At 35.0% G+C, this 25,368-nt stretch overlaps 1 protein-coding gene across 1 annotated transcript; it reads left to right on the plus strand.

Annotated features, from left to right (window-relative positions):
* The first annotated feature begins 311 nt into the window (after positions 1 to 311).
* LOC114274820 (putative magnesium transporter NIPA4) lies at positions 312 to 23,711 on the plus strand. The gene is made up of 9 exons (XM_028216794.2): positions 312 to 931; positions 12,089 to 12,145; positions 13,542 to 13,632; positions 13,711 to 13,871; positions 14,000 to 14,127; positions 14,224 to 14,361; positions 21,964 to 22,056; positions 22,960 to 23,065; positions 23,162 to 23,711. Exons 1-9 carry the CDS (start codon positions 775 to 777, stop codon positions 23,266 to 23,268), a joined length of 1,038 nt encoding a protein of 345 aa, XP_028072595.2. The 5' UTR covers positions 312 to 774; the 3' UTR covers positions 23,269 to 23,711.
* Positions 23,712 to 25,368: the final 1,657 nt, after the last annotated feature.

Raw genomic sequence — 25,368 nt, forward strand, 5'->3', positions numbered from 1 at the left:
ACTGAAAGGTCCCATTACAATGTTTCAAACATCAGATTAATGTTTCGAACATTAGATTTCGAACATCAGATTAATGTTTCGAACATCAGATTGATGTGCAAATTAGACTAAATGGAGCAAAAAAAACTTTTAAGACTAAATGATTCAACTTTTCATAAGCTACGACTTATGGGTAAATTTTCCACCTTATAAACTACAAGGGCAAAGTATAATTTACTAAATGAAACAACCAGATAAAAATTCCAACAAAATTTAATAAGTAAAAAAACCAGCTGTACAAGCATATATACATTTTTATTAATAAAATAAGTAATAAAAATATATTAAATGCAACAAATAACCAGTGCAGTTAACAAATCACTCCATCACCGAAGCAAATCTGTCTATGTCCTCTCGTCGTTCTTTGCATTCTCTCTCTCTCTCTCTCTCTCTGTAAATCTGCCAGATCTTTCAAACGGCATATATCGCACAAACATACATCGCTTTCGCTTTCGTTTCTTTTGCTCTGCTGATAACATCTTATTCTCTCAAGCATTTCGTCAACCATTCAATTCCCTTGAGATCTACGCTCTCTCTCTCTCTCTCTCTCTATATATATATATATATATATATAGCTCTGTTTCGGTTTGTGTCTGTGTAGAAGATGAGAAAAAGGGAGTGATGAGTTGGTGTTTGATGGGTATGTATATGATGGATTGGGAAATAAGGGTTTTGTTGTGATTTTTGTCTGTTGAATAAGAAGAAGGAAAGGAAATTGTTTTCTTGGACCTGTTAATGGCGACTTCTGAGGATTCTGATACGCGCGGAGGTATGTCCTCTGACAACGTAAAGGGTTTGGTTTTGGCCTTGTCTTCGAGTTTCTTCATTGGTGCTAGTTTTATTGTCAAGAAGAAGGGTTTGAAGAAAGCTGGTGCTTCGGGAACTAGAGCCGGTATTTTGCTATTTCTTATGTTTAAATACTTGGGTTTTGGAATTTTATTATGGTCTGGGCCTTCCAGGAAATAGAATTCCTGGGAATTTGTATGGATTTTACTATGCTTTCTTTGATTTTCTTTGGTAAGGCAATTGGGTTTGGCTGTTTGAATTCATGGGATGGGAATCATATTTTGTTTTTTTGTTTGTATGGTTTGATGGATTTTTGTTTAATTGTTAATTTTTTTTTTTTTTTTCTGGGACTTACTATTGTTTTTAGAAATGTATGTTGAATTGAAGGGGCTTTAACTTGTAAACCATAGTTAGAACTTGGTAATTGAGATATTTGCATTGGAATAGGTGGGGGGCATGGTTTCATTCTATTTGCTGGCAGTTAATTTGATTCGACTGTGCTGGTTTCTTAACTCTTTGATGGGTTTTTGTTTACTGTTAATTTGTTAAACGGTAACAGACATTTGTGATGTTTTGGCCAAGTGTTGTGATGGGGTTTCACATAGAGTTTTATGGGGCTTTAATTTAGTAGCCCTTTCAAGTTTAGATTTTAATTTGTTGAACTACGATGACGGTGCAGCATTTCCAGTGTTGAGGTAGTAGGGCCTTGAGGATATTCCATATAGCTTCAAATGAAATGTTGTCAGAAGAAAATTTCTTTCTCAAGGGGAGCATTTTGGTTTACTTGGGAACTGTTTCTTTGGTGTGCTTTCACTTAAATATGTGGGCAGAATCTTGGGAATTTCTAGAAAAAAAATGACATTCAGAGATTTATTTCGGATACGTGATCCTTTATTTCAATTTTATGTAGAAACTTTTTCGTGGTGCAGTTGTTGGGCATTATTGGGGTTGAAGAAGTTAATTACTTCTATCTGCCTTTGATCCATGTCTCATCATGGTTTTTTGTGGGGTTTGAAATATTAGCTGAGAGGTTTTTTCAATGCTCTCTTCATGTTTAAAATGTTGGGAAATATGGTATAGGACCAAGAAGTATGACCAAGAAGTACAAAGTTCTTGCTCTAAATAATGTCACTTCCAATTTTAATGTAATAGTTAATGGCCCATTAACCTTCCTTGATGCCTTGTTGCCCAAGGTTCATTTATCCTAGCTGCCTATGTTAGGTTAATGGGGTATGCCACTGGTGCCTTCAGTTAAATTGAAATGGATGGGTTCTTGAGAGGATCTAGATAGGAGCGCATAAGAAGCTCAAGGAAGGTTAAATTCAAAGAAGCGATGATATTTAGACATTGGCATGATTTCACAGAGAGACTGATAGGAATCATATATAATTATGTTTCTACTATTATTAGAGTCCTATTTTATGATTATTTTATATTTTTTAGGATTTTTAGGTTAGAGGTATTTTAGTAAATTTCATATTTACTTGCATGGGTAGTAGGGGTCACTCATGGGTCATATTGTGAGTTAAGTTATTTAATTGAGTTTTATTTATATTTCTTATTTGGTCTTAAATAGATTTTGAAAGTCAAAGATATTTTAGTAGTTTTTTTATTTTTTATTTTATTCTAGTTGGTTTAGGAAGTTTCTAAAGTTTATATAAAGTCATGTGATACTTATAATTCAATAAAGTTAATATTTTAGAGAATTTCAAGAGCTTTTGAAACTTCTTTATGGATTGTGTGAGACAATTAAACCCTAGGTGTGGTGTGATGCCTAAGAAATTCTAGGTGTGATTTCTAGACCTATCTTCTTCTTTTTTTTTTTTTTCTTTTTTTTTTTCAATTTATTATTCGGGGATTACTATTTACAATCCTTTAAAAGTGCACTTTTCAACCTTAAAATTATATTCAATCACCCCCAAATCAACACTAATCCCTTCCTTCAAAATCCGAACTTCTTTGCTATGGGGTATTACATATTGTAGCACATAGGATCTTGACTTTGTAAGAACATAGTGGTGAAACCTTAAACTTTGATAGCAAACTAATGTAGGATAGCGCTGAATTTTGAAAACAGAGGCTATTTGATAGCCTAAACAGTGAGTAATTTAGGGTTTGAAGAGTTAAATTGAAGGCTAATAGGTATGTGAAGGGATTAGGATTGATTTTGGGGTTGATTGGATAGAGTTTTGAGGTTGAAAAGTGCACTTTTAGAGGGCTGTGAATAGTAATATGAGAATAGTAAATTGAAATAGAAAAGAAAAAGATAGAAGAATATAGGTCTAGGAGTCACTCCTAGAATTCCTTAGGTATCACACCTAGGGTTTGAAGACTAGAGCTTTTCAGTTTTGGGTGTGAGAAAATCTCTAGCTTTGCATCTAATTTTAAAGGCTTGCTTTTTGCTTGATTGTTTAGATAGGTTATGGAAGTATGAAGTCATGCCATGGTTTTGAGTTTTTATTTTGCAATTCAGTGATTTATCAAGCAACTTCAAGGGTTTGTGGAAAGTCAATGTGAACTAATCTATCAGAAGGTAAGTGGTGGAGGCAAGTGGAAACAACCTCTTAAGGTGTACAAGAGACGAGGAAGAGATGCTTCTAAGGCCCAAGCTTTGATTTGGCATGCATTGGATGATGAGCAACTCATTTGGGATTGTGGATAGTTATGTTTTAGGCTTATGAGTCATGTTCTATTATTATTATTTTAGTTTAGCACTTAGTTACATGAAGCAGGAGCAGGTGCAAGGGCAGGAGCGGGGGAGGGAGTGGGAACTGGTGCGGGAGTGAGGAAGCGTGAGCCGATAGAAGTTTCTTAGGTTGGGAGCGCCTCGGGGAGCGGTTATATATATATATATATATCTTAATACACATTAAAAGTTTTTTTTAAAAATATTTTTATTTTAATGCACATTAATTATTTTATTTTATTTATTTATTATATTTTTAAATAATGTGTTATTGTTAATTTTTTTTAATTTTATTCTATATATATGTGTTTGTGTTTGTTTTATTAATATGTATAATATATACTCATATATATATATATTTATATAAAGATTATATATGTTGTATCTTATATTATCTTTTATATATATTACTTATATTATATATATCTTGGGAGAGAGAGAGAGAGAGAGAGAGAGAGGGGGGGGCAACAATGAAGGCAGAGGAGATGATCAGCAAGAACAGAGAGGGAAAAGCAGAGGGAGAGATGATGAAAAACAGAGACAGAGAGATGATCTGAGAGAGAGAGAGAGAGAGACGAACTGCGACAGAGAAACGAAAAGCACAGAGAGAGAGAGAGAGAGACGGCCTTCGAAGTGATGAAAGAAGAAGAAAAACGAAGCAAAAGAGGACATACCTCGATCTAGGGCTTCAACTTCACCCTCTTGAGTTTCAACATGTTCAAGTTCTTCTTCACCTTCTTTCTTCTCTCTCTTTGTCGACCAACAGGCTAGGGTTTTTGTTCATAGCCACCAATGATCCCATCTTGGAAAGGATCGCGTTTCTCTCTCTACGGAAACACAATTCTTACACATTTCTTTCTAAGAAACACGATTCCGTGTTTCTTATAAAGATTCGTCACCTGGTTGCACGATTCCTGCAACTAAGGTTTAGGGTATTTTGGTAATTTCATAATTTTTGGACATGGGTTATATGGGTCGTGCATGGGTCGTCTTGTGGATCAAGTTATTTAATTATGTTTTATTCATGTTTCTTATTTGATCTTAAATTAGTTTTGGAAGTCTAAAATATTATAGTAGTTTCTTTTTTTGGTTCTAATTGGTTTAGAAAGTTCTTAATTCTATATAAAGGCATGTAATCCTATTAATTCAATGAACTTGATATTTTAGAGAATTTTAGAACTTTTGAAGCTTCTTTATGGATTGTGTGATGCAATCAGACCCTAGGTGTGATGCCTAAGGAATTCTAGGAATGATTCCTAGACTTATCTTCTTCTTCTTCTTCTTCTTCTTCTTCTTCTTCTTTCCCTTTTTTATTTTCTGCACTTTAACAGCCCAAACAGTGTTCACGGGTGTTAGAATTTCCCATCTTTACCTTCACCTACTCCACTACACACTCCACTTCACCTACCTCCACTTCACCACACACTCCACTTCACCTAACCCACTATCACCTCCACTACACCTACTACCACATTTTCTTCTATATATAGATTGTATAGGAATTGTAATCAATGAATCTTGTATCTATCAATCTATCAATAAATCAATAATACAATCAATTTTATACATTAAATCTTACATGGTATCAAAGCAAGGTTGAGAAGCTAGTAATTCTGCTTCACCGGCGGGCGGCAGCCTCGCCTTGGCCGCCCGCCGGACCTCTACACTTACCTTCACTTGTCTGCGCACCTCATGTCTGTCCCCGGAAGCCTCGCCACTGCTTCCAGCCGTGACTAATCACTGCCATAGCCTTTAACCTTTTCTGCACATCAGCAGGTTGAAGAGCCGATGAATGCTGTTGCTTCACATATATTACATCCTTCCCTCCCATTTTCACACCAACAATAATGTGGGTGCCAAATTTTTCAATAAACCTAGCCAATGCAGCAGGTTCCCATGATGACGGGACGGAATTCTTCACATGATCACACAGTACCATCTGAGTTTTTTTTTTCTAGTGCTCCTCTGGTGCTTCTTCATCGGGTAATATTGCAGTCAACAAAGAGTATTTAACCCGGAGTGAGATTCTTCCCTTCTCAACGACAAGCCTAGCCCCGGAACCAACCCAATAGCCGGGAGTTTCTTGCGGGCTCCTCTGCAATTTTCTCTGTTGGATCTCTCTCGCTGCAACAAACTCACCTCCTCTCTCTCGGTTTTGGGGTGTTGCTCTCTACCCAAACCCAGTTCTCTCACACTGCAAGAACACACACAGCTCTCTCAAAATGAAGACCCCACAGTTCTCTCTCACTCCCATTAAAAATACAACCACTCTTCTCTCTCTCATCTTTCCACTTTAAACCCACAAATCCGTTTTTTAATCAACCGCAAGCGTGAAACTCCTTGCAACACACAGCACCCACTACCTTTTTATTATTATTATTATATCCACTTTTTCCTTTTACAATATTCTCCACTATCACACACTCCACTTACCTGGGTTGTTCCCACTTTTCATCATCCATATTCCACTTTTGTTTTCTTTTCTTTTTTTTTTTTATATCCTCCACTTCCTCTTTTTTCTTCTCATCCACGAGCCTCCTTTATCTTGTTTCCCACCCCACTTTCTTTATTATCTATATATATATATATGTTTTATTATATTATATTAAAAAAAAAAAAAAAAAAAAAAAAAACCAAACAAACAAAAACAACCGGCCAGACGAAGAAAACGAACTGCATATCACACTCCTTTTATTCATATCAAGGGCTCACCCCGATCACAATTTTACATCACCAAAAAAAAAAAAAAAAAAAAAAAAACCACCAACAACAGCAACCAATCCACAGGCAGGTTTTTCTTCTCTACTCTGCCGCCGGTCTTTTCTTCTTGCCTCCGTCCTGGGCGGCCCTTGCCGGTGTTGCCTCTGTATTTCCCACTCCACTGGGCATGATCACTCCCCCCTGCTCCTCCACTGCAGCATATGGAGGACCTCCAAATCGGAACATCACGGTGGCCTTCCGCTTCAGCTCCTTGTTTTCTGCCCTTAGCCCGCTTATCTCTGCTCGCGCATCCTTATACATGCGTTGGAGCAGAGCCAGCTGGGAGTTTAAATGCTGCACCTCATTTGTCCTACTCTGCAGCCGGTTCGACAAATTTGTGACCGCCGTCATGCTTTCCACACATGCCTTCAAAGTATACTGATTGGCCTCCACATCCGACAGCCCTGCCATTCTTTGCTCCACAGACCGCATCGGAAAGTTCAACGGAGTATACCCAGCGGTGTTTGGTTGAGGTTCACTGGCCACCGCACCAGTTCTCTCTCCTGTGGACTCGTTGAGGTCGGGAAAGAGGGTGAGCAGCCCGCGGGAAGACGAAGCCATTTTTTCTGGGCAACAGAGTGTTATAGAGAGTGTTACAGAGTTTCTTCTCAGCAAAACCTCTCTTTCTAAGCAGAACGAAGAATTTTTCGGAGGTTTCTCTCAGTTTTTCTGTCTCAGTTTCTGCCTCCTCCGCTTCGGTTTATAAAGACCATGACACAGAGGCAGCCACGCGCATCGCGCGCCTTTTGACGCCGACAACCTGGCACGCCTTTTGATGGCACGCCTTTTCATGGCACCTCTTTTGATAAAGTGGGCACGCCTTTTGATGGCACGCCTTTTTGAAAAATTGGGCGCACCTTTTGAGGATGCGATTTTTTAAGGGGTCCGACAAGACTCTGTAAACTGTCCCGACATTGATTCCGGTTAGCTCCTTTATGGGTCCGACAAGACTCTGTAAACTGTCCCGACATTTGATTCCGGTCAGCTCCTTTATGGGTCCGACAAGACTCTGTAAACTGTCCCGACATAGATTCCGGTTAGTTTCTACAAGGGTCCGACAAGACTCTGTAAACTGTCCCGACATAGATTCCGGTTAGTTTCTACAAGGGTCCGACAAGACTCTGTAAACTGTCCCGACATTGATTCCGGTTAGTTTCTACAAGGGTCCAGCAAGACTCCATAAACTGTCACAACATTGTCTTCACCAACGGTCCGACATGACCCCATAAACTGTCTTCTACAACGGTCCGACATGACCCCATAAACTGTCTTCTACATCGGTCTGACACCACCATACAGTGTCCTCTACCACGTTATGACACCCCCATACAGTGTCCTCTACAACGTTATGACACCACCATACAGTGTCCTCTACAACGTTATGACACCACCATTCAGTGTCTGCACCAATGGTCTGACACGACCATACAGTGTCTCCTATCCTTTTTTATTTTTCTGTATTTTCTTGTTTTGTTCCTCTCTTCAAACTCAAGTTGGTTAGTTTCTATCCTCCTTGAGTTTGCGGGGGGCTGTTAGAATTTCCCATCTTTACCTTCACCTACTCCACTACACACTCCACTTCACCTACCTCCACTTCACCACACACTCCACTTCACCTAACCCACTATCACCTCCACTACACCTACTACCACATTTTCTTCTATATATAGATTGTATAGGAATTGTAATCAATGAATCTTGTATCTATCAATCTATCAATAAATCAATAATACAATCAATTTTATACATTAAATCTTACAACGGGTACTTTCACTGCTTCCTAGACTTATCTTCTTCTTCTCCTTCTTTCCCTCTTTTATTTTTTGCACTTTAATGGCCCAAACACTGTTCACGGGTACTTTCACTGCCCCAGAATAGCTCTTACAGGGCTGTCTTGCATCCATAAGTTGGGTCAATCTTGTGGGGTTGATTCTTAGGTAAGTTTGTAGATTCCAAAGAACAACTACATTCTATGGTGTTGGATTGGAACTCTTTTGCTTTATATGATATGATATTCACTTCCAAAAGAATGACACTTTAAAGGACGTATTATTAGGGCTTTAATATAGTTCTAATTGTGGCACTAAAAAAGAAATTAGTATAACGAAAATTGCATATATGGAATGCTAGGAAGCACGGGTGCGATTGCGGGTATAGATACGGACACAGTACGGGTATATTGATACGTCAAATTTAAAAAAAAGTAAAATACGGGTACGACTGGGATACGTCAATATATATATATATATATTTTAAATTTATATATAAACATTCAACATACAAATCAAAGTTCAATACCATAATTAAAAAGAGAAATTACAAAACTAAAAAATAAATCATTGTTCAACAATACCAAAATAATTTGTGAATTCTTTCACTTCATTCAAGTATATAATTTTCAAATATTTGAATAACAATTTAAAAACATCAATACTATGACGAAAGTAATTAATTTTTTTTTTCTTTTATTTTATATAATTCTGATTGTCTACTACAACAAGTCTACAACAGTAAGAAGAAAGGGCAAAATTACCCAAATAATAGAGTGGGTGAAATCTGAAACGGTAGATCAGAATAAAAAGAACGGAAAAAAAAAATTTGACCAGAATTTTGAGAAACCATATATATAGAGAGAGAGAAAGAGTCACCGGAATACAAAAAAAAACCTAAAAAAATAAGAGAGAATAATCAAAGAAAGGGGAAGAAAAATCTGAAAAAACAAAATTTGAAAGAATCAAAAGAGGAAAAAACAAAAATCTGGGAAAAAAAAATTCACCAAGGAAGAAGAAAGAGAAAGAAGAATCGAAGAAGAAGAGGAACTAAGAAAAACTCACCGGAAATCGAGCTTCGCCGTCGACCAACAGTGTCGTCTTTGATGGAGAGTTGATTCGGCCACTTTGTTCTTCGACTGGAAGTGTTCTCTCAGTGACTTAGAGTTTCAAACAATAGATATAATTTGTTTTATGTTTTTTGTTATTACAAAACACCCCATATTTATTTAATTTTTCAAAATGGGCAAAAAATAATTGCTCCGGTGCCCTTTAAAAGTTTGAAAATTATGTTTTCAACCTGGCGTACCCAATTGTGTACCAGACGTATATAGACTGTATAAAATGTACCCAGTATGATTTTGCCGTACCCACTACGCATGCACCCGTACCCGTACCTGGTACTTGTACGGCAACATCTTTGGAGTATTCGTGCTTCATAAATAGAATGTAACTCTAGTAAAATTAATGGACAAGTGAAGATTGAAAGACAAGTGGACATAACAATGAATGAACATTTTTGTTACGTAGGTTTGATCATTGATAAGGACAGAGAGGTTAGAGATGATGTGAACCATAAATCAAAGTAGGTTGGTTCAATGGAGGAGTATATCTAAACATATTTTGTGCTCGACAAATATCTCAACAAAATGGAAAGGAAAATTTTATAGAACTACTATAAGGTCAACAATGTTTTATGGGATAGAATGTTGTCCAATTAAGAAATAACATACATATAAAATAAGTGTAGATGAGATGAGGACGCTTAGATGGATATGTGGTAAAATTAAAAAAAATAGAATTAGACATAAATATATATGTGAAATAGTATGAATAGCACCAATTGAAGATAAGTTGAGAGAAAATAAACAAAATTGTTTGATTATGTATAATGGAGACCTGTAGATGCAATTGTAAGGGAGAGTGATATGGTCAACGACAAATCACATGGAGACTGGGGGGACACGTGACCCTCTCATTTTTTTGAAAATCACATTTTTACCTCTAATTAGAAATTTTTTCCATTTAACTATTTTTAACTTTTAAATATGTTACTAAACCCTTATATTTCATCTTATTTTTTTGTCTTTCTTTTTAATAAATTCTTTACAATTTGTCACTATAAATGTTTAATTGTTTAATTTTGTTAAAATATTCTTTTATAAGCTTTTTCTCTCTACATCTATCTTTTTTGTGTTTTTGTTTGCATGTGATCACATTTTAAATTGTGATTATCATCATATTCAGAAACTAAACTAGCAAACCAACAAAAAAAATAATGAAACATAACTGTTATCATACAATCTTGACATCACGTTGATCTTTGGGTCATTCTATCACCAAATGAAAATTGAATTTAGTTAGATTGTGATTGATATATCTCTCAAAATTGAATTTAATGGTTCTCTCCATGAATCAAAGTCCTGGCTCCGCCACTGGAGATGATCACCATAAGTGAAAATGTTAGAGGGAGGGGAAGACCTAAACTAACATGGATGTGATTAGTAAAAATAATATGCATTCATTTAATTTAACTGAGCATATAGTCCTTGATAGATCAAAATAGTGAAAAAGTAATTCATGTAGCCGACCCCACTACATTGGGACGAAAGGCTTATGGTTGTTTAGGGAATTGACTTACGTTTTTATTTTTTTTACGAAAAATGTGCAAAAAAGAGAAGAGTTGGCTTTTTGGCTAAAATAGTGAGTTGCCAAAATAGACCTTAGTCTGGTTTGGTTTGGTTGTGGCATACTGTAATCTGCATGTATTAATTTAGTTGAAAATTGGGATTAATTAAAAGTTCAATATATAGATAGATTGTTATTTTCATGTGAATTTTCTTTGCCTTGATGTTGGGTTGAGATCACATATTTAAATTTGATTTTCACGTTTTTGTATTTTCAAGTATGCATGATGAATTGGAGTTGGCTTGGTTTGGCAAGTAGTGAACTCAGTGGCAGAGCCAGAAATTTCTTTCAGTGGTGGTCAATTAACAAGTAATATAATGTACTAATATTGACTTGCTCACAAATAATATAGATTTACTCCATGCAAAAAATTATTAAGTAAAATCATATAACAAATTCGCCATGAATCAAAATTATAAAAGACATTGTTCAGTCTCATTACTTTTTATGTTAAAACCTGACCCTTCCCTTTATTTTAAACCCCATTATTATTCTTTTTAAAAATGCCAGTGGGGTCACTTGAAGCCAGTCATTTGTATCTCTATCCATGGGTAAATTGGTTGAGGCTTGCATTGCTGTGATGTAGCATCTTTTCTTCTCTTTTCTTTTTGTTTTTTTTTTTCTTTTTAAATTTCTTTGTATGTGATACATGTCATGTGTCCAATTAAGAAATTTTTTGCTGAGAATTATCAAGCATCCTGTGAATGATGGGTAGTGCAGTGGGTTTATGGTCCTTATGAGTTTTGCAGTTCATTCCAGAAAGATGTAAACTGAAGTTGTAATATAAATGATGTCGAATGCAATTTGTAGAAACATACTCTCTTTCAGTTAAAAGAATTTACCACTGTCAATCTCCTACCTCGTCTAATAATGCGGTCATTTAAAAAATGCATGACCTGGTAGTCTAGTACTGATCATTGGAGATTGATGATTAGTACAAAAGTTATTTTGCGTTCAAATCTGTGTTTCCATTACTAAAAGGCAGAGTTTATTTAAGTTGAAAATCATGACTTCATCAATGATTTGACACAATCATTGAAGTGTGAGCTTTGCTCAAATTCTCCTGGTCCCCTGAACAGCCACAAAAGAAGAGAGAGAGAGAGAGAGAGAGATCCTTTTCCATTCTCAATATACTGTTATGTTCTGTCTTTTTTTTTTTGGCTATGGTAATGGCCAAAACATAGATTATGTTTAGCATGCCATGATAAGATACATCCTATAACATGTTGCTTATTGTATAATCTTTTTTTTTTCATTTTTTTAAGTGTCACTTATTGTATAGTCTGCGTTAAATTGTTTAATTTTCCACTATGAAGTTGGATCAACATACCATTATTATATTTGCTAATTATTTTTACAGGTGTTGGAGGCTATTCATATTTGTATGAGCCACTTTGGTGGGCTGGCATGATAACAAGTGAGTTTATTTTGTGCTTTCCTTTCAATAGTTAACAAACTAAACTGGTTAATGTTGTATTGCTATTGCATTATGTGATCTCTGTTTCCTAAGTTTTTTTAATTCATAATCTTCCCGTTCTTAGTTTCTGCAGTCAAGGATTTTATCTTGCACAGGAGTCAATGACTCTAGAATTCAAACTTCACATTTTCCTTTTTACCCCCTGTTTTACCTTTTATTGTGTGGAAACTTCCTTAATAATTTTTTCATATTACACATCCTACAAATCACAAGGCAAATTCAGAAAAGCACCAATAATAAAATTAGTAATTAAACAATGAATAAAACAAAACACATTGGTTCTGTTTGGTGTAGCTGTTAAAACAGATTATAGATTATAGCTTAACAGATTATAGATTATGACTTTAATCAGAAGCTGTTAATCTGTTTGGTATAGCTGTTGGATTATAGATTTAAGTTGCTGAGTAGTGTTTGTTAAATAAGCTGTGTGTAGCTTTTTCAATTAATTTTTATTTTTTATTATTCATTATTTGTCTACATTTTTCATAAAAAATAATAATAATATTTTGTAGTCCATTTGGGTCTTTTTCTATTTTTAAAAAAATAAAAAATAAAAAATAAAAAAATCTAAGAGTATAACCGTGAATTAACATGTCCACAGCAGAAGCTGATAATCAGAAGAAAGGGGTGAGTAGCTTCTCAGAATCAGCTTTTTTGACTTAAAATAAGTTGTTAGAATCAGAAGTTGTTTGAAATAAGTTTAACCAAACAGTCCAAAATAACTTTTTAAAAGCTAGAAGCCATAAGCTGGCTAAAAAAAGCCCCACCAAACACCCCCATTGACTTGGTGAGCAATTGTTTTGTAACAAATTAACCATCATCTGTAGATTTTTCTCTTCAAGATAACATGGTTTCATGTTTAAATATTCACTGAAAGATTAATGGTGGTTATAGTTAGTGTTAAGGGTATAAATACAATTGTTGCTCGATACATGGGGTGTAAGGTGTTTAATTTTTAATAAATAATTGGAGCAAAATCTATCATCAGTGTTGTTGCCGGGCACTATGTAAATCCAAAGGTCTGTTTGACATCTTTATGGCAGTCTTTGCCTCCTGTTTTTACAGTAGCTATCTTCTTTGTAGTGCCCCTGCTTCCCTTTTCCCTATGAAAAATTTAGTTCTTTCTAGTTCCTCTTGCTTCCCTTTTCTCTCTGAAAAAAATTTGTGTAGAAGGTTTCTTGCAGACATTTCACTCTCTTCATTTGATCATTCCAGCTTTATACCATATATTTGTCTCTTTAACGTTGTGGAATCGGCACTTGGAGTCTATATATTTTAGTTGGGAAACTGTTGTTGCAATGTTAAGGTTCTAATGTTAATGGTTGCGTTTTGACAGTGATCGTTGGGGAAATTGCTAATTTTGCTGCTTATGCATTTGCACCAGCTATTCTAGTCACTCCCCTTGGTGCACTCAGTATCATCATCAGGCATGAGGAAAAATTTAACATGAAATTTGATCTTTTAACTTTAATATTTTCAGTGCTAACTTTCAAAATTTCCTGCAGTGCTGCACTAGCGCATATTATTTTAGGGGAGAGACTACACATTTTTGGGATTCTTGGTTGTGTTTTGTGCGTTGTTGGTTCAATAACCATAGTGCTACATGCTCCTCAAGAACGTGAAATCGAGTCTGTGAAGGAAGTTTGGGATCTTGCCACTGAACCAGGTATATATTTTTATGTAAACAAAGTAATGGTGAGTCTGCAGTTTTCAGTTCTACTAAATATTATTGATACTGTAGCTTATTTCAAAATATCATTTGAGTATAATTATTTATTGTTTTTCTTGCTGCAGGCTTCCTTGTATATGCAGCTTTGGTCATAGCATCAGCTTTTATAATCATAATCTATTTTATTCCACAGTATGGGCAGACATATATAATTGCCTACATTGGGGTTTGTTCACTTGTAGGCTCACTCACGGTAGGTGATCTGGTGGCTTTTTTTGTATTTGATTTATTTATTCTGGTATTACCAGGATTCGTACTGTTCTCACTGTTCTTTTGTGTGCTGTTACAGGTTATGAGTGTGAGAGCCCTTGGGATAGCTCTGAAGTTGACATTCTCTGGAATTAATCAGCTATTATATCCTCAGACGTGGGTCTTCGCCATTGTCGTGATTTCTTGTGTACTTACTCAATTGAACTATTTAAACAAGGTAATTTATTCTTGGTGCTGTTTTAGCAATTCAAGTTTGAAACTTTATTATTTTGGACTATGTTCTGGTTGTTACTTGAAAGTGGTGGATTTTTTTCCATAACTTGTTCACTCCTTTTTAGTTATTATTTTAATTTACTGTAGTTTCAGTTTTTTTGATGGACATGCTTAAATAAACAATAAAATCCAAATAAGTGAATTGATCTTATGACTGAGCTATAGAGTGATAATCAATAGAATGTCAGAAGTTTTAAGCGAATCAGTAATTGAAGTTTGAGATTCTTGCTTGTTGAATTCCAGCAGCTCGAGGGTACAAAATGTTGGAATGTATCTTCTTTTGTTTACATGCCTCTGTGTGCTTAAAGGGTAATCAATTACAAATAACTAATAAGAGTTGCGAGGGAGAGAACCCCAATTACATTCTTCATTTTCTTTGTTGTTCCTCTCTCTCTCTCTTCCTCTCTCTCTCTCTCTCTCTTCTTATTTTTTTGTCTTTCTTTTTGTCCTTATATGAAATTCAACTTGGTATCAGAGCAATGTAGGGATTCTGAATTCTACTGTGCAAAGAACATAGATTACTTGCTGGTGCAAAACGAAGAAAAAATATCAAACATGATCAGCTCGCTTTGGTGATTACCCATATTTTTGCTAAATTATTTTGAGATTGGTTGCCCATATCTTCTTAACCTTTTATTTTGGAATAATAAGGATAATTTTTAGAAAATGCATATCGATGCATTTTTGGGCTGCATCTTTGCATGGAAAGGATTGAGAGGTTGCCCACTAGAAGATCTAAGAGCTGCCTGACACTCTCCAAGAAGATTTGAACATATCCTTGTTGAAAAAGTGTATTTATGTCCAGAGTCCTTTGATTGGAAATGGTTATGTTTTTTTTTTCTCTTGATTTTCTTGTATCATGGGGCTCTGGCTGTCTATATAGCTGCAGTGGTTGTTATCTTTGTCCTAGATTTGTTGTGTTTGGAGTTACTTGAGGTGCAATTGAGGGTGTCTCAAGATGTCAGAGGCAAGCAAGGTCACCCACACCAAAAAAGACAAAACCCCAACCCTATACTTCAAATCCCCATCATGAAATTAGATAGACATTAAATACCTAATTTGTTCAGTATGCGATGCTCTTTATTAAGAGAAAAGGGATATTGGGTCATCTAAAGGGGAAGATTAAAGCACAATCAGGGGATGATCCTTTATTTGATTGATGGGATGCAAATAAATTCCACAGCTATATCTTGGTTGTTCCCTCACTGCAACTAGAAATTAGCTGCGATTATATATTTATAAAAACATTAAAGGAGATTTGGGATGCAGCAGCTCAGACCTACTAAAAAAGGAGAAACATAGAACAAATTTGTGCTTCATAACTTACTTTCACACAACTCTAGCTAGAGCTAGATCACTATCAGAATTTTCAAGTTGCAAGTCCAATTGATGCTTTGATGTTTAATCAGATCATTGAGCAGGAGTGTCTTTGAATTTGACTGGTTTTAATTTTGAGTATGATCAAGTTCACATTTATATTTTAGGTAAGGAGTCGTCCTTCTTTTACAATGTGTATGCTTATGTTTAGAGTGAAGAAAGTAGGAGAGGTGTGATGATGCATCCTGTCATATAGGGATCTGCACTGTTTACAACTTTTCAAGTAGATAATAAAGGGGTTAGAAAGCCCATGATGTGTTGGTCAGACTCTAGACTCTAGATTCATCTTCTGATGACAAAGACACTATTTTGTGATTTTTGTAACAAGCCACAACATACTAGAGAGAATTGTTGGAGATTCACAGGCCCTGGTCCATCTAAGGGTAGAGGAGGTTGCACAAATGGAAATTCTTGTCCTCATTCTCTTCATACAACTGGTTGAGCCTACTAGTAGTGACACTGTTACTCCTGGCTCATCAGTTTCACAGGTGGAGGCTCTCACTAAGGATGAGATTGAGACTTCCAGACATCTTATGACTTTACTGGGTACCGCTTCTACCTCTTATGCTCACTCAAGTAACTTGCCTGATTCCTTTGTTTTTTCTAGTAATACTTTTCAACCCCCTTGGATCATTGATTATGGAGTTTCAACTCATATGACTGGTTGTTTCACTTTCTTATCTTTTTATCACACTTGTTTAGGCATAAACAAACTTAAGAGTCTCAATGGTTCTTTGTCACTTGTCTCAGGGAAAGGTTTAATTTATGGTACTCCATCCATGTCCCTTTACCTGGTTTCACACACACTGAAATTTTCTTCCAATTCGCTCTCTCTTAGTTGTAACACTAGATTTGGATTATGGTGCAACTTTTTTTGCTCTCATTGTTTCTTACAATACCCAACCACGAGGAAGATGACAGTAAGCGGTAGTGTGAGAGATGAACTTTACTTTAGGAATTCACCCTGATAGAGGCTGGGATGATTTCTACAAGCACATCATTGTGGGGATACAAATTTTTCTGAGTACTTGACTGTTTTTAGATATTTGGGACATCTATCATTTCATTTATGCCGTGATAGATGTTCCAAACATCTACGTAGTCAAGTCCTTTGAAAAACTTGTATCCCCACAATGATGTGCTTTTAGGAGTCATCCTAGCCTCTCTAAGGGTGAATTCCTAAAGTAAAAATTAGGGGTGAAATCGGTTTGGTTCGGTCGGTTTTTTCACTAGTTTTGCACCGAACCGGTAATTTCGGTTTTGCATATTTGTGAACTGAACCGCCCAGAAAAATGACATAAACCGGTGCGGTACGGTTTATTACGGTGCGGTGCGGTTTTTTCAATTTTTTGGCTCTTTTTTTTTTTTTTTGGTGGTTGGGCCTCACATTTTGGGCCTATATTTCTATCCATTTTGCATAAAATTTGGGCCTCAGACCATGTAATTCCTGCATAGGTTTGGGGCCTCACATATTGGGCCTATATTTTTATCCATTTGCATAAAATTTGGGCCTCAAGCCATGTAATTCCTGCATAGGTTTGGGCCTCACATTTTGGACCTGTATTCTTATCCACTTGCATAAAATTTGGGCCTAAAGCCATGTAATTCTTGCATAAGTTTGGGGCCTTACATTTTGAGCCTGCCCTGTTATTAACATATACCAACAAAAAATGAAAAATAACATATATCCAACCATAAAGTCTAAGCCTTGTATCCAAGTCTAAGTCTAAGCCATCAACCAACCATATATCCAATCCAACCATAGAACTATGTGTCTAAATCTAAGCCTTAATATATATTACAGACCATTAATATAATCAATCTCAAAACTCAAAAACATAAAATAGAAACCATCTAAGGCAAGCAGCAACAACATGAACTTTCCAACTAAGCAAGCAAAAGAGGCCTGTAAAAAAAATAAAATTATTATCAACATAATTCAATTTAACATTAAAAAAAAAAATTACATCAACTATTCAATTTCTTACCCTTGCTTTCAAGCATCAATCAATAATAGTTTCATCCTTGTTGCTTGTTCCTTCCATAAGTACTAAAAAAAGACCCAATGCACAATAGGTTAAAGTTTTAAACATATAATTTTCATTAAAAAAAAAAAAGAAAAGAAAATAAGAAATACTTGTGACTTAAGAAAAAAAATACCTGAATCAAGCTCTTCCAATTCTTCCAATTGATCTGTAAGACTGATTTGAGATGGGGAACGAAACCAATTTTGTGCACAGATGAGAGCTTCCACCATAGATGGTGATAGAGAGCTGCGAAATGGATCAAGAACACGTCCTCCTGTGCTAAAAGCGGATTTTGAGGCAACTGTGGACACGGGGATAGCTAGAACATCACGAGCCATATGAGAGAGGATGCGATACTTAGTGGAATTAGTCTTCCACCAACCCAATACATCAAAATTATCATCATCTTCTTCATAACCCTCCACCAAATACCTCTCAAATTCGGACTTGTTAACCATATGATTTTCTTCTTTTAAATGCATCTTAAACTTGGATTTCATTTTTGTTCGGACATCTGTGTCATGATCTTTATCCAAATTCATTTCCCTTGATGGCTGCCCCATATTTTGTGGTTGCATACTTTCATTTTGAACATTCAAAACATACCACTCATATAACCTTGTCAATCCTCTCTTTAGTTTGTTTACCAAACCATCAACATGTTGAGTTTCATAAGTTTCTTCCAAGCACCATTGCACATATTTAAGTTTGTAACGAGGATCAACAACAATAGCAACAAACAATAGCAAATTGATCTTGTCAAACTTGCCCCAATACTTGTCAAACTTTGAACTCATGCCATGTGCCAATAATTTCAAACTTAGATCATCATGTCACACAACTCGGTTATTGCACTTTTTATCAACATTATCTCCGAAAAAAATGCATTGCAAGTAACATACAAAGAACCCGAAAAACGCAATGTGGCATTGTAAAACAATTTTAAAAACTTGACATACAACCTCGCTTTCATCCAATCATGACTTGTCGGTGGCCCAATTGCTTTTCTTCTCTCTTTTCCTTTTCCACTATTAGTTGGACCAACTCTAAATCCCTCACCAAGTTCACCCTCCCCACCAATCTCACCACCAACTTCACCCTCCTCACTATTTTCACCAACCTCACCAATCTCATCCTCTCTAAGAGTTAACCGGAAGTGTGTGTCCTCATCTTCTAACCGCTCAAAAGCCTTTTGAAATGGTAAAGCCCGCTCTAACATGAAATATGTACAGTTCTATCGGGTAGCTATATCCAAACAAGGTTGACCATGACACTCAATGCCCTCCGTTTCAGTGCACGATTTGAATTTACCCATCCTAGATGGAGAGGATCTCACATACTTCACAATATTTCGAATCCTTGTTATGGAGTCATCAATTTCTTTCAATCCCTCGCAAACAATTAGATTCAATATGTGAGCACAACACCTCACATGTAAAAACTCATGCTCTAATATGGTACGCTTCCTAGTTTTCCTCTTTCGCTTCAAAAAATTAATGAGACCATTATTTGAGCTTGCGTTATCAACTGTATTGTCAGAAACTTATCTATCCCCCATTCTACCAAACATTGCGCAATCACCTTACCAAGTGTCTCACCTTTATGGTTAGGAACTACACAAAAGTTAAGAATTTTTTTGCGAAGTTTCCAATCACAATCAATAAAATGTGCAGTGAAACACATATAATTCAGATTTTGCACGGATGTCCAAGTGTCTGTGGTAAGGCATAGTCGTTGATCTCTAAGTGCATTCTTCAAAACTTTCTTCTCACTAAAATATAGTGACGTACAATCCTTGGCAACGGTAATCCTAGAAGGGATTTTTAACCATTTTGGTTGCACCACACGCATGAATTGTCTAAATCCCTCACCCTCCACAAATTTAAAAGACAGTTAATCTATTATTATCATCTTTGTTAGGGCCTTTCTACATGCATCAACACTGAAGCTTACAGCTACAAGATTACCACTTGTTTTTCCATCACCATCCTTTTTTGGTTTAAAACCTAGGGTACTTTGCTTTGCATCTTCCCTTAAAGGATACTTCTTACACCTTGATTCTATATGAGTTAGCATTGATTTTGTCCCATTAATCTTCGGATCACATGCATAAGTTACACCACAATAATTACAAGAGGCCCTAGGTCTTTTACCAGATTCACAATCCAATTTCGTAAAATGATCGCAAACCAAAGACCGTAGTCTTCTACCCACATTATCAAATTTATTTTTTGTGCTTGTTTCCTTAGCTTCTTGTACCGTAGGTTCTTCAGTTTCATTGGGCACTTCAAGCATATTTTCATCCATCTAAACATAATAACAAGAAGAATTTGCAAACCATTATATTTATATATATGTATATTTATTATTTCTTTATATATCATTAGCACAACAATTTAAAAAAAAAAAAATGAATGTTTCACAACTATGATGCTATTTCTATTGATAGTCAATACCAAATCATTAACACACAGAATCCAAATACAAAAAAAAAAAAAAAAAAAAATACTACTAATAACAAAAAACAGAAAGGGATTCTCCAAATACAAAAAAATAAATAAATAACAACGTTACATGTAGCACACCGCCCTCAAATTACTACTAATAACAAGAAACAAAGAAACTCCTTTAGGGCACAATCAATAAAAGGGATTTCGAAAATTAGGGCACAATCAATAAAAGGGTTTTCGAAAATCACCTTAGGGTTTTGATTAAGCTTCTGCTTGTTGATTTTGCTACAAACCCACCAAGATCTTCATCGTCTGCTTCGTTGATGAGTGAAGGAAGTGCGAAGAGAGAGTGACGGTCGGTGTCTCTCGTTTGAAACAGAGAGCTCTCGTTTGATTCTTGAGAGAGAGAGAGAGAGAGAGAGAGAGAGATGGCGAGAGAGGGCCGTGAGAGAGAGTGAGTGACAGTCTGAGAAAAATGGAGAAAAAATGGAGAAACTAAGAGAGCTTCTTCTCAGGAAGAAAATGAAGAGACGAAGAGAGAGAAAAAATCTATGGTGTGTGGTGTGTGGTGGGTTGGTGAACCGTGTATGTGTGGTGTGTGTTTTTCTTTTTTTTTTTTAAACATAGTGAGACACGCAGACGGCTTAGATGATGTGACGTGGATGGCTAGGATTTTAAGACTATTAATATTATATAAGTCGGTTCGGTTCGGTTCAAAAAACCAAAAACCATAAACCAAACCGAATGTACAGAAAAAAATAAAGTGAACCGAACCGACCGATTGAAAACTTAAAACACCGACCGAAAACCGTTCGGTTCGGTCAGTTCGGTCGGTTTGGTCGGTCCTTCCGGTTGTTCTTTCACCCTTAGTAAAAATCATCTCTCGCACTACCATTGTATATGTTGATGATATTGTCATAATTTGAGATGATCAAGAAGAAAGTGGTTATCAAAGTATTGTTCACGATCTAGTTCAACATGATTGGACTAAGCATATTGAGATTCATAGGTATTTCATCAAAGAGAAGTTAAATGTCGAGCTTACTTGTACTCCTTATGTGTGACCAAAGCAAAGATCAACTGGATGGCATCTTGACAAAGGGAGCATCAAGTAAAGTGTTTCATAATATTCTAACCAAGCAGAGTACGTGTGAGTGTGATATCTTTGTACCAGCTTTGAGGGGGAGTGTTGGAATGTATCTTTTATTTATTTATTTATGTGTGTGCTTTAATGGGTATTTTTGTAATATTGTTGGAATCAAGTATAACTAAAGTTACACGGGAGAGAATCCTAGTTATTTTCTTCCTTTTTTTCTACAGTGCTTCTCTCTCATCTCTTTGTTATCTTTTTCCTGTTTCTTTTGTCCTTATACAAAATTCAATTGAAAAATATGGTGGATTTAAGTTTTCATTGTTTTTTCATCGTCAACATCATGCCCTTGTGAAGTGCCAAATATTATTGTTCTGGCCGTGTCTTCTATGTAAATCTTTTTGGCTGTCGAACATTTTCATATTTCTTTTTGGTTGCCTGCTGGTGTGAGTGATTCCCCATAAAGAATCAAAATATAATCAATTTTTTTTTTGTGTGGTGGTTGTCATTAGTCATTAATTGCTTACTACTACTAGTATTACTTCTCCTTTATTGTTTACTGTTTCTACTGGAAATTATGCTTTTTTATGTCTCAATTGCAGGCTCTTGATACTTTCAACACAGCTGTCGTATCACCTATCTACTATGTGATGTTTACAACTCTAACTATTGTGGCAAGTGTTATAATGTTTAAGGTATTATTTCTCTGCCAACCTACAGTGTAGTGATTCTTCCTTGGCTAGTTATGATATAAAGTTAATTTGAATATATGCCTGTATTTACTGTTGATTGGTCGAGTGCATGTTTCTTTTGCTTTGAATGTCATAATTTTTGTGCTATTCTTCTGATAGCAAGAAAGTGATATGAAGTTGCCAAATGAAGACCTGTTTAGGAAACGACAATGATGCAACTGCTTGCTCTATCTCATCACTAAAAAGAATGCAATTGTTGATATGTGACTCTGAAGCATTATGATGCAAAGAGAAACATGCTTCATTTATGTAAAATGGGGCTTTAAAAGGAACTTAAAGTTTAACCTTATGGAAATACCTTAGTTTTCATTTGTAGATTTTGGGTGGTGGTTTCGACTTCTTATTGTTCCTTTAGCACCTTTTAACTTTGATAGGTACACTTCCTACTGTTGTTGACTTGTAATGATTATTTTGATTTCATGTGATGAAAAGTCTGTAAGAAATCTTTGCTCTTGTTCTCAATTGATGCCACCTTGGCATGTCCCCAACATCATTTTGGCTATAAGCTCTTTTTGTGGAGATTTTTGTGAATTGAGTTTCTTTTTGTGTAGCATGAATGTGTGCTTAATAACTATATGATAATCTTACCTATGGTTTTTTAGTTCAACATCACTCAATGATATAGAAAGCTTATTTGAAGTTACAAAACTGCAATAAGTTTTTCCAAACGGGCAATATATATATATATAAAGGCATTAGGGTATGTCATTTTCATCTAGAGGCTCATATGCATTTTCGGGATACATACAATTTGAAGTTCGATTTGGGAAATCCTTCTTAATGCTTTATTTGAGTTCAAGTTTGATGTGGATTTGCCTTCTTAATGCTCTCTATTTCTTGGCTCAGGACTGGGCTCATCAAAATCCAACACAAATTACTACCGAGTTGTGTGGGTTTGTGACAATTCTTTCTGGAACCTTTCTTCTTCACAAAACGAAAGACATGAACGACTGTATTTTCCCTTTGCTTTTCTTGTCTAATTTCTCTATTATATTCAAAAGTTCCTTGTAGATTGAAGATTAACAATCTCATTGTGCTTTCTTTCCAGCTTCTGGACCATCCATATCTTTGCGCCTTCATAAGCATTCAGAAGAGGATGGAGTTGAACCTGAAGGCATCCCACTTCGGCGCCAAGACTCATCACGATCACCATGAGAATCTTTCCTTTGATTCCTCAACGATTTTCCATTACCCACAAACTTGCATACTCATTGGGGGAAAGGACATTACAGCAGTCAACCTGTATGTTGTTGAACGATTGGGTCAGTATCAGCCATATTCTCTATCAGTTACAATTAAATGGGATGGCGGGAATTATTTTTTCTCAGATTGAATTGAAATGAATAAAATGATTGTTTTCAGCTCCACCTTCCCTTTCCTCCTCTCCATACAGGGCATCCTCTGTAATTGTAATTTTGAGCACATTGTTTTATATTGTAGTGTATCCTAGCTTTGAAATTTTCCCCAAGGTACAGGAGATACGAGCCCTTCTCATTGGTGAAGTTGAGAACAAGCTAAAATTGTGAGGGAAATATGATAACCATTGCTTACTATACATTTTTTCTTCTTTTTTTTGGAGAATCCTTAGGAACAATTGCTTATTCTTTTGTGAGGTTTTTGTTTGCTTTTTTTATTTATTTATTATTTATTATTTAGCTTCATCCAGCTATTATTGTTGGTTCTGCGTTCTGATTAAATGCAACCATTTAATGGAGCTAATCAAATGATGCAATGATGTTTAGGTGATTCTTTCATTGTCTTTCCTAAAATTCTTTCCATTCACCCTCCCAATCTTCTTGTTTTTTTTCTTTTGATTTGTATATTTATTTACATTCAATTTTGGTACAATGGGGGATTTCATAATCTAAAATAATTTAATTTAAACAAATATTTGTATCCACAACTTTGATGGCTGCATCCACAGCACTCTGTTTTCTGATTCTTCTACCAATCTCTTGGCTCTTGCTTGCAATTCCTGGTTCCATTAATGGGGTTGTTTAGTGCAACTTATGTGAGTTGTTTGTAGTTTTGTTTTTAGAGAGATTGTTAGGTGTGACTTCTGCCTATAATTATTAAACTAATTTTTTTTTTTTTTTTTTGAATAAGTTGAAAAAAGTTGATTATTTGAAAGCTGTGCGAGAGATGTTTTAAACTTGTGTACTCTGATTATCAATTTTTAAGTTGCATCTAACAGCGTCATAGCTATGGATTAGTGTTTTCTTCAATTGATACATGCACATTTTTATGAAATTATAGGTGGCTTAGAAGAATGTCAAGAGGGAGAGGACTCTGTTTGGCAATGCCCTAAATTGTCATTTTTTGGGGGTGCAATTTCAGCCCAAAAAAACTTTAAAAACATATTTTCGTTTGGCAATGGCTGATTAATTCACGGGGAAATTACCAATTAGTTCCATCAAGTTTCATCACGGACAAAGTCGTATTTTTTATTTAATATTTTAAAAAAGTTCAATTTTTTTTATAATGGTGAATTTTATTTTAATTTTACCGTTCATATTTAGTATAAATAACAATTTTATAAATAATTTTAATTTACTTCAAATTATATCTTTTAATTATACAAATTATAAAAATTATATTAAACAAAATTATAAATAACTATTGGATCGAAAGAACTATGGTATAAAATTCATCAGTTTCTGTTGGTTGAAACTATGAATTTTTTATGGTAAACACTCCAAAAAGGCGAAGTTCTATTAAAAATTCATCAATGAAGTTATGATTATATATTCTCAATGCCTAAGATAATTAATGAATCTTATATTTTTATTTTTATTTATTAGAAGATATTTTATTTCAACAACTGAGAATCTTTTATTATAAAATTTTAAATAAATTAAATTTGTTTATGAACTTATAAATTCATATTTTAAGGAGAAGGATAAAATTGGAATAAAATATACTATTATGAAGAGGTGAACTATTTTTGAAACAATTTATAATAAAATTTATCGGTAATTTTTCTTAATAGAAATTGAGTTAATTTTTTTAAAAAAATCACTAAAGATTAAAATTAGCAAAAATATTTGTCAAAAAAACTTTAGATATTATTTTTAATTTAAACGAACTTTTAGTTGAGACGGATCTAAAAATTAAAGAAATTTGACATAATTTTTACAAAAAAAAAAAAAATTATTGAAGACAAAATTAAATTAATTTAAAAAAAAAAAACACTCAAAAAAAGCATAGTTGACAAAAAAGAATACTTTCTCGTTGCCCTTTTTGACTTATTTTGGC

This window comes from Camellia sinensis, chromosome 3 (assembly GCF_055761805.1).
Source record: "Camellia sinensis isolate YWXY chromosome 3, ASM5576180v1, whole genome shotgun sequence".
NCBI lineage: Eukaryota > Viridiplantae > Streptophyta > Magnoliopsida > Ericales > Theaceae > Camellia > Camellia sinensis.

Bases quoted from the DNA above. Each gene is read 5' to 3' on its own strand.
- LOC114274820 (XM_028216794.2), top strand. From the start codon at position 775: ATGGCGACTTCTGAGGATTCTGATACGCGCGGAGGTATGTCCTCTGAC. The intron at 12,146-13,541 runs GTGAGTTTATTT...GCGTTTTGACAG, and splicing joins GTGGGCTGGCATGATAACAA to TGATCGTTGGGGAAATTGCT. The intron at 22,057-22,959 runs GTATTATTTCTC...TTCTTGGCTCAG, and splicing joins CAAGTGTTATAATGTTTAAG to GACTGGGCTCATCAAAATCC.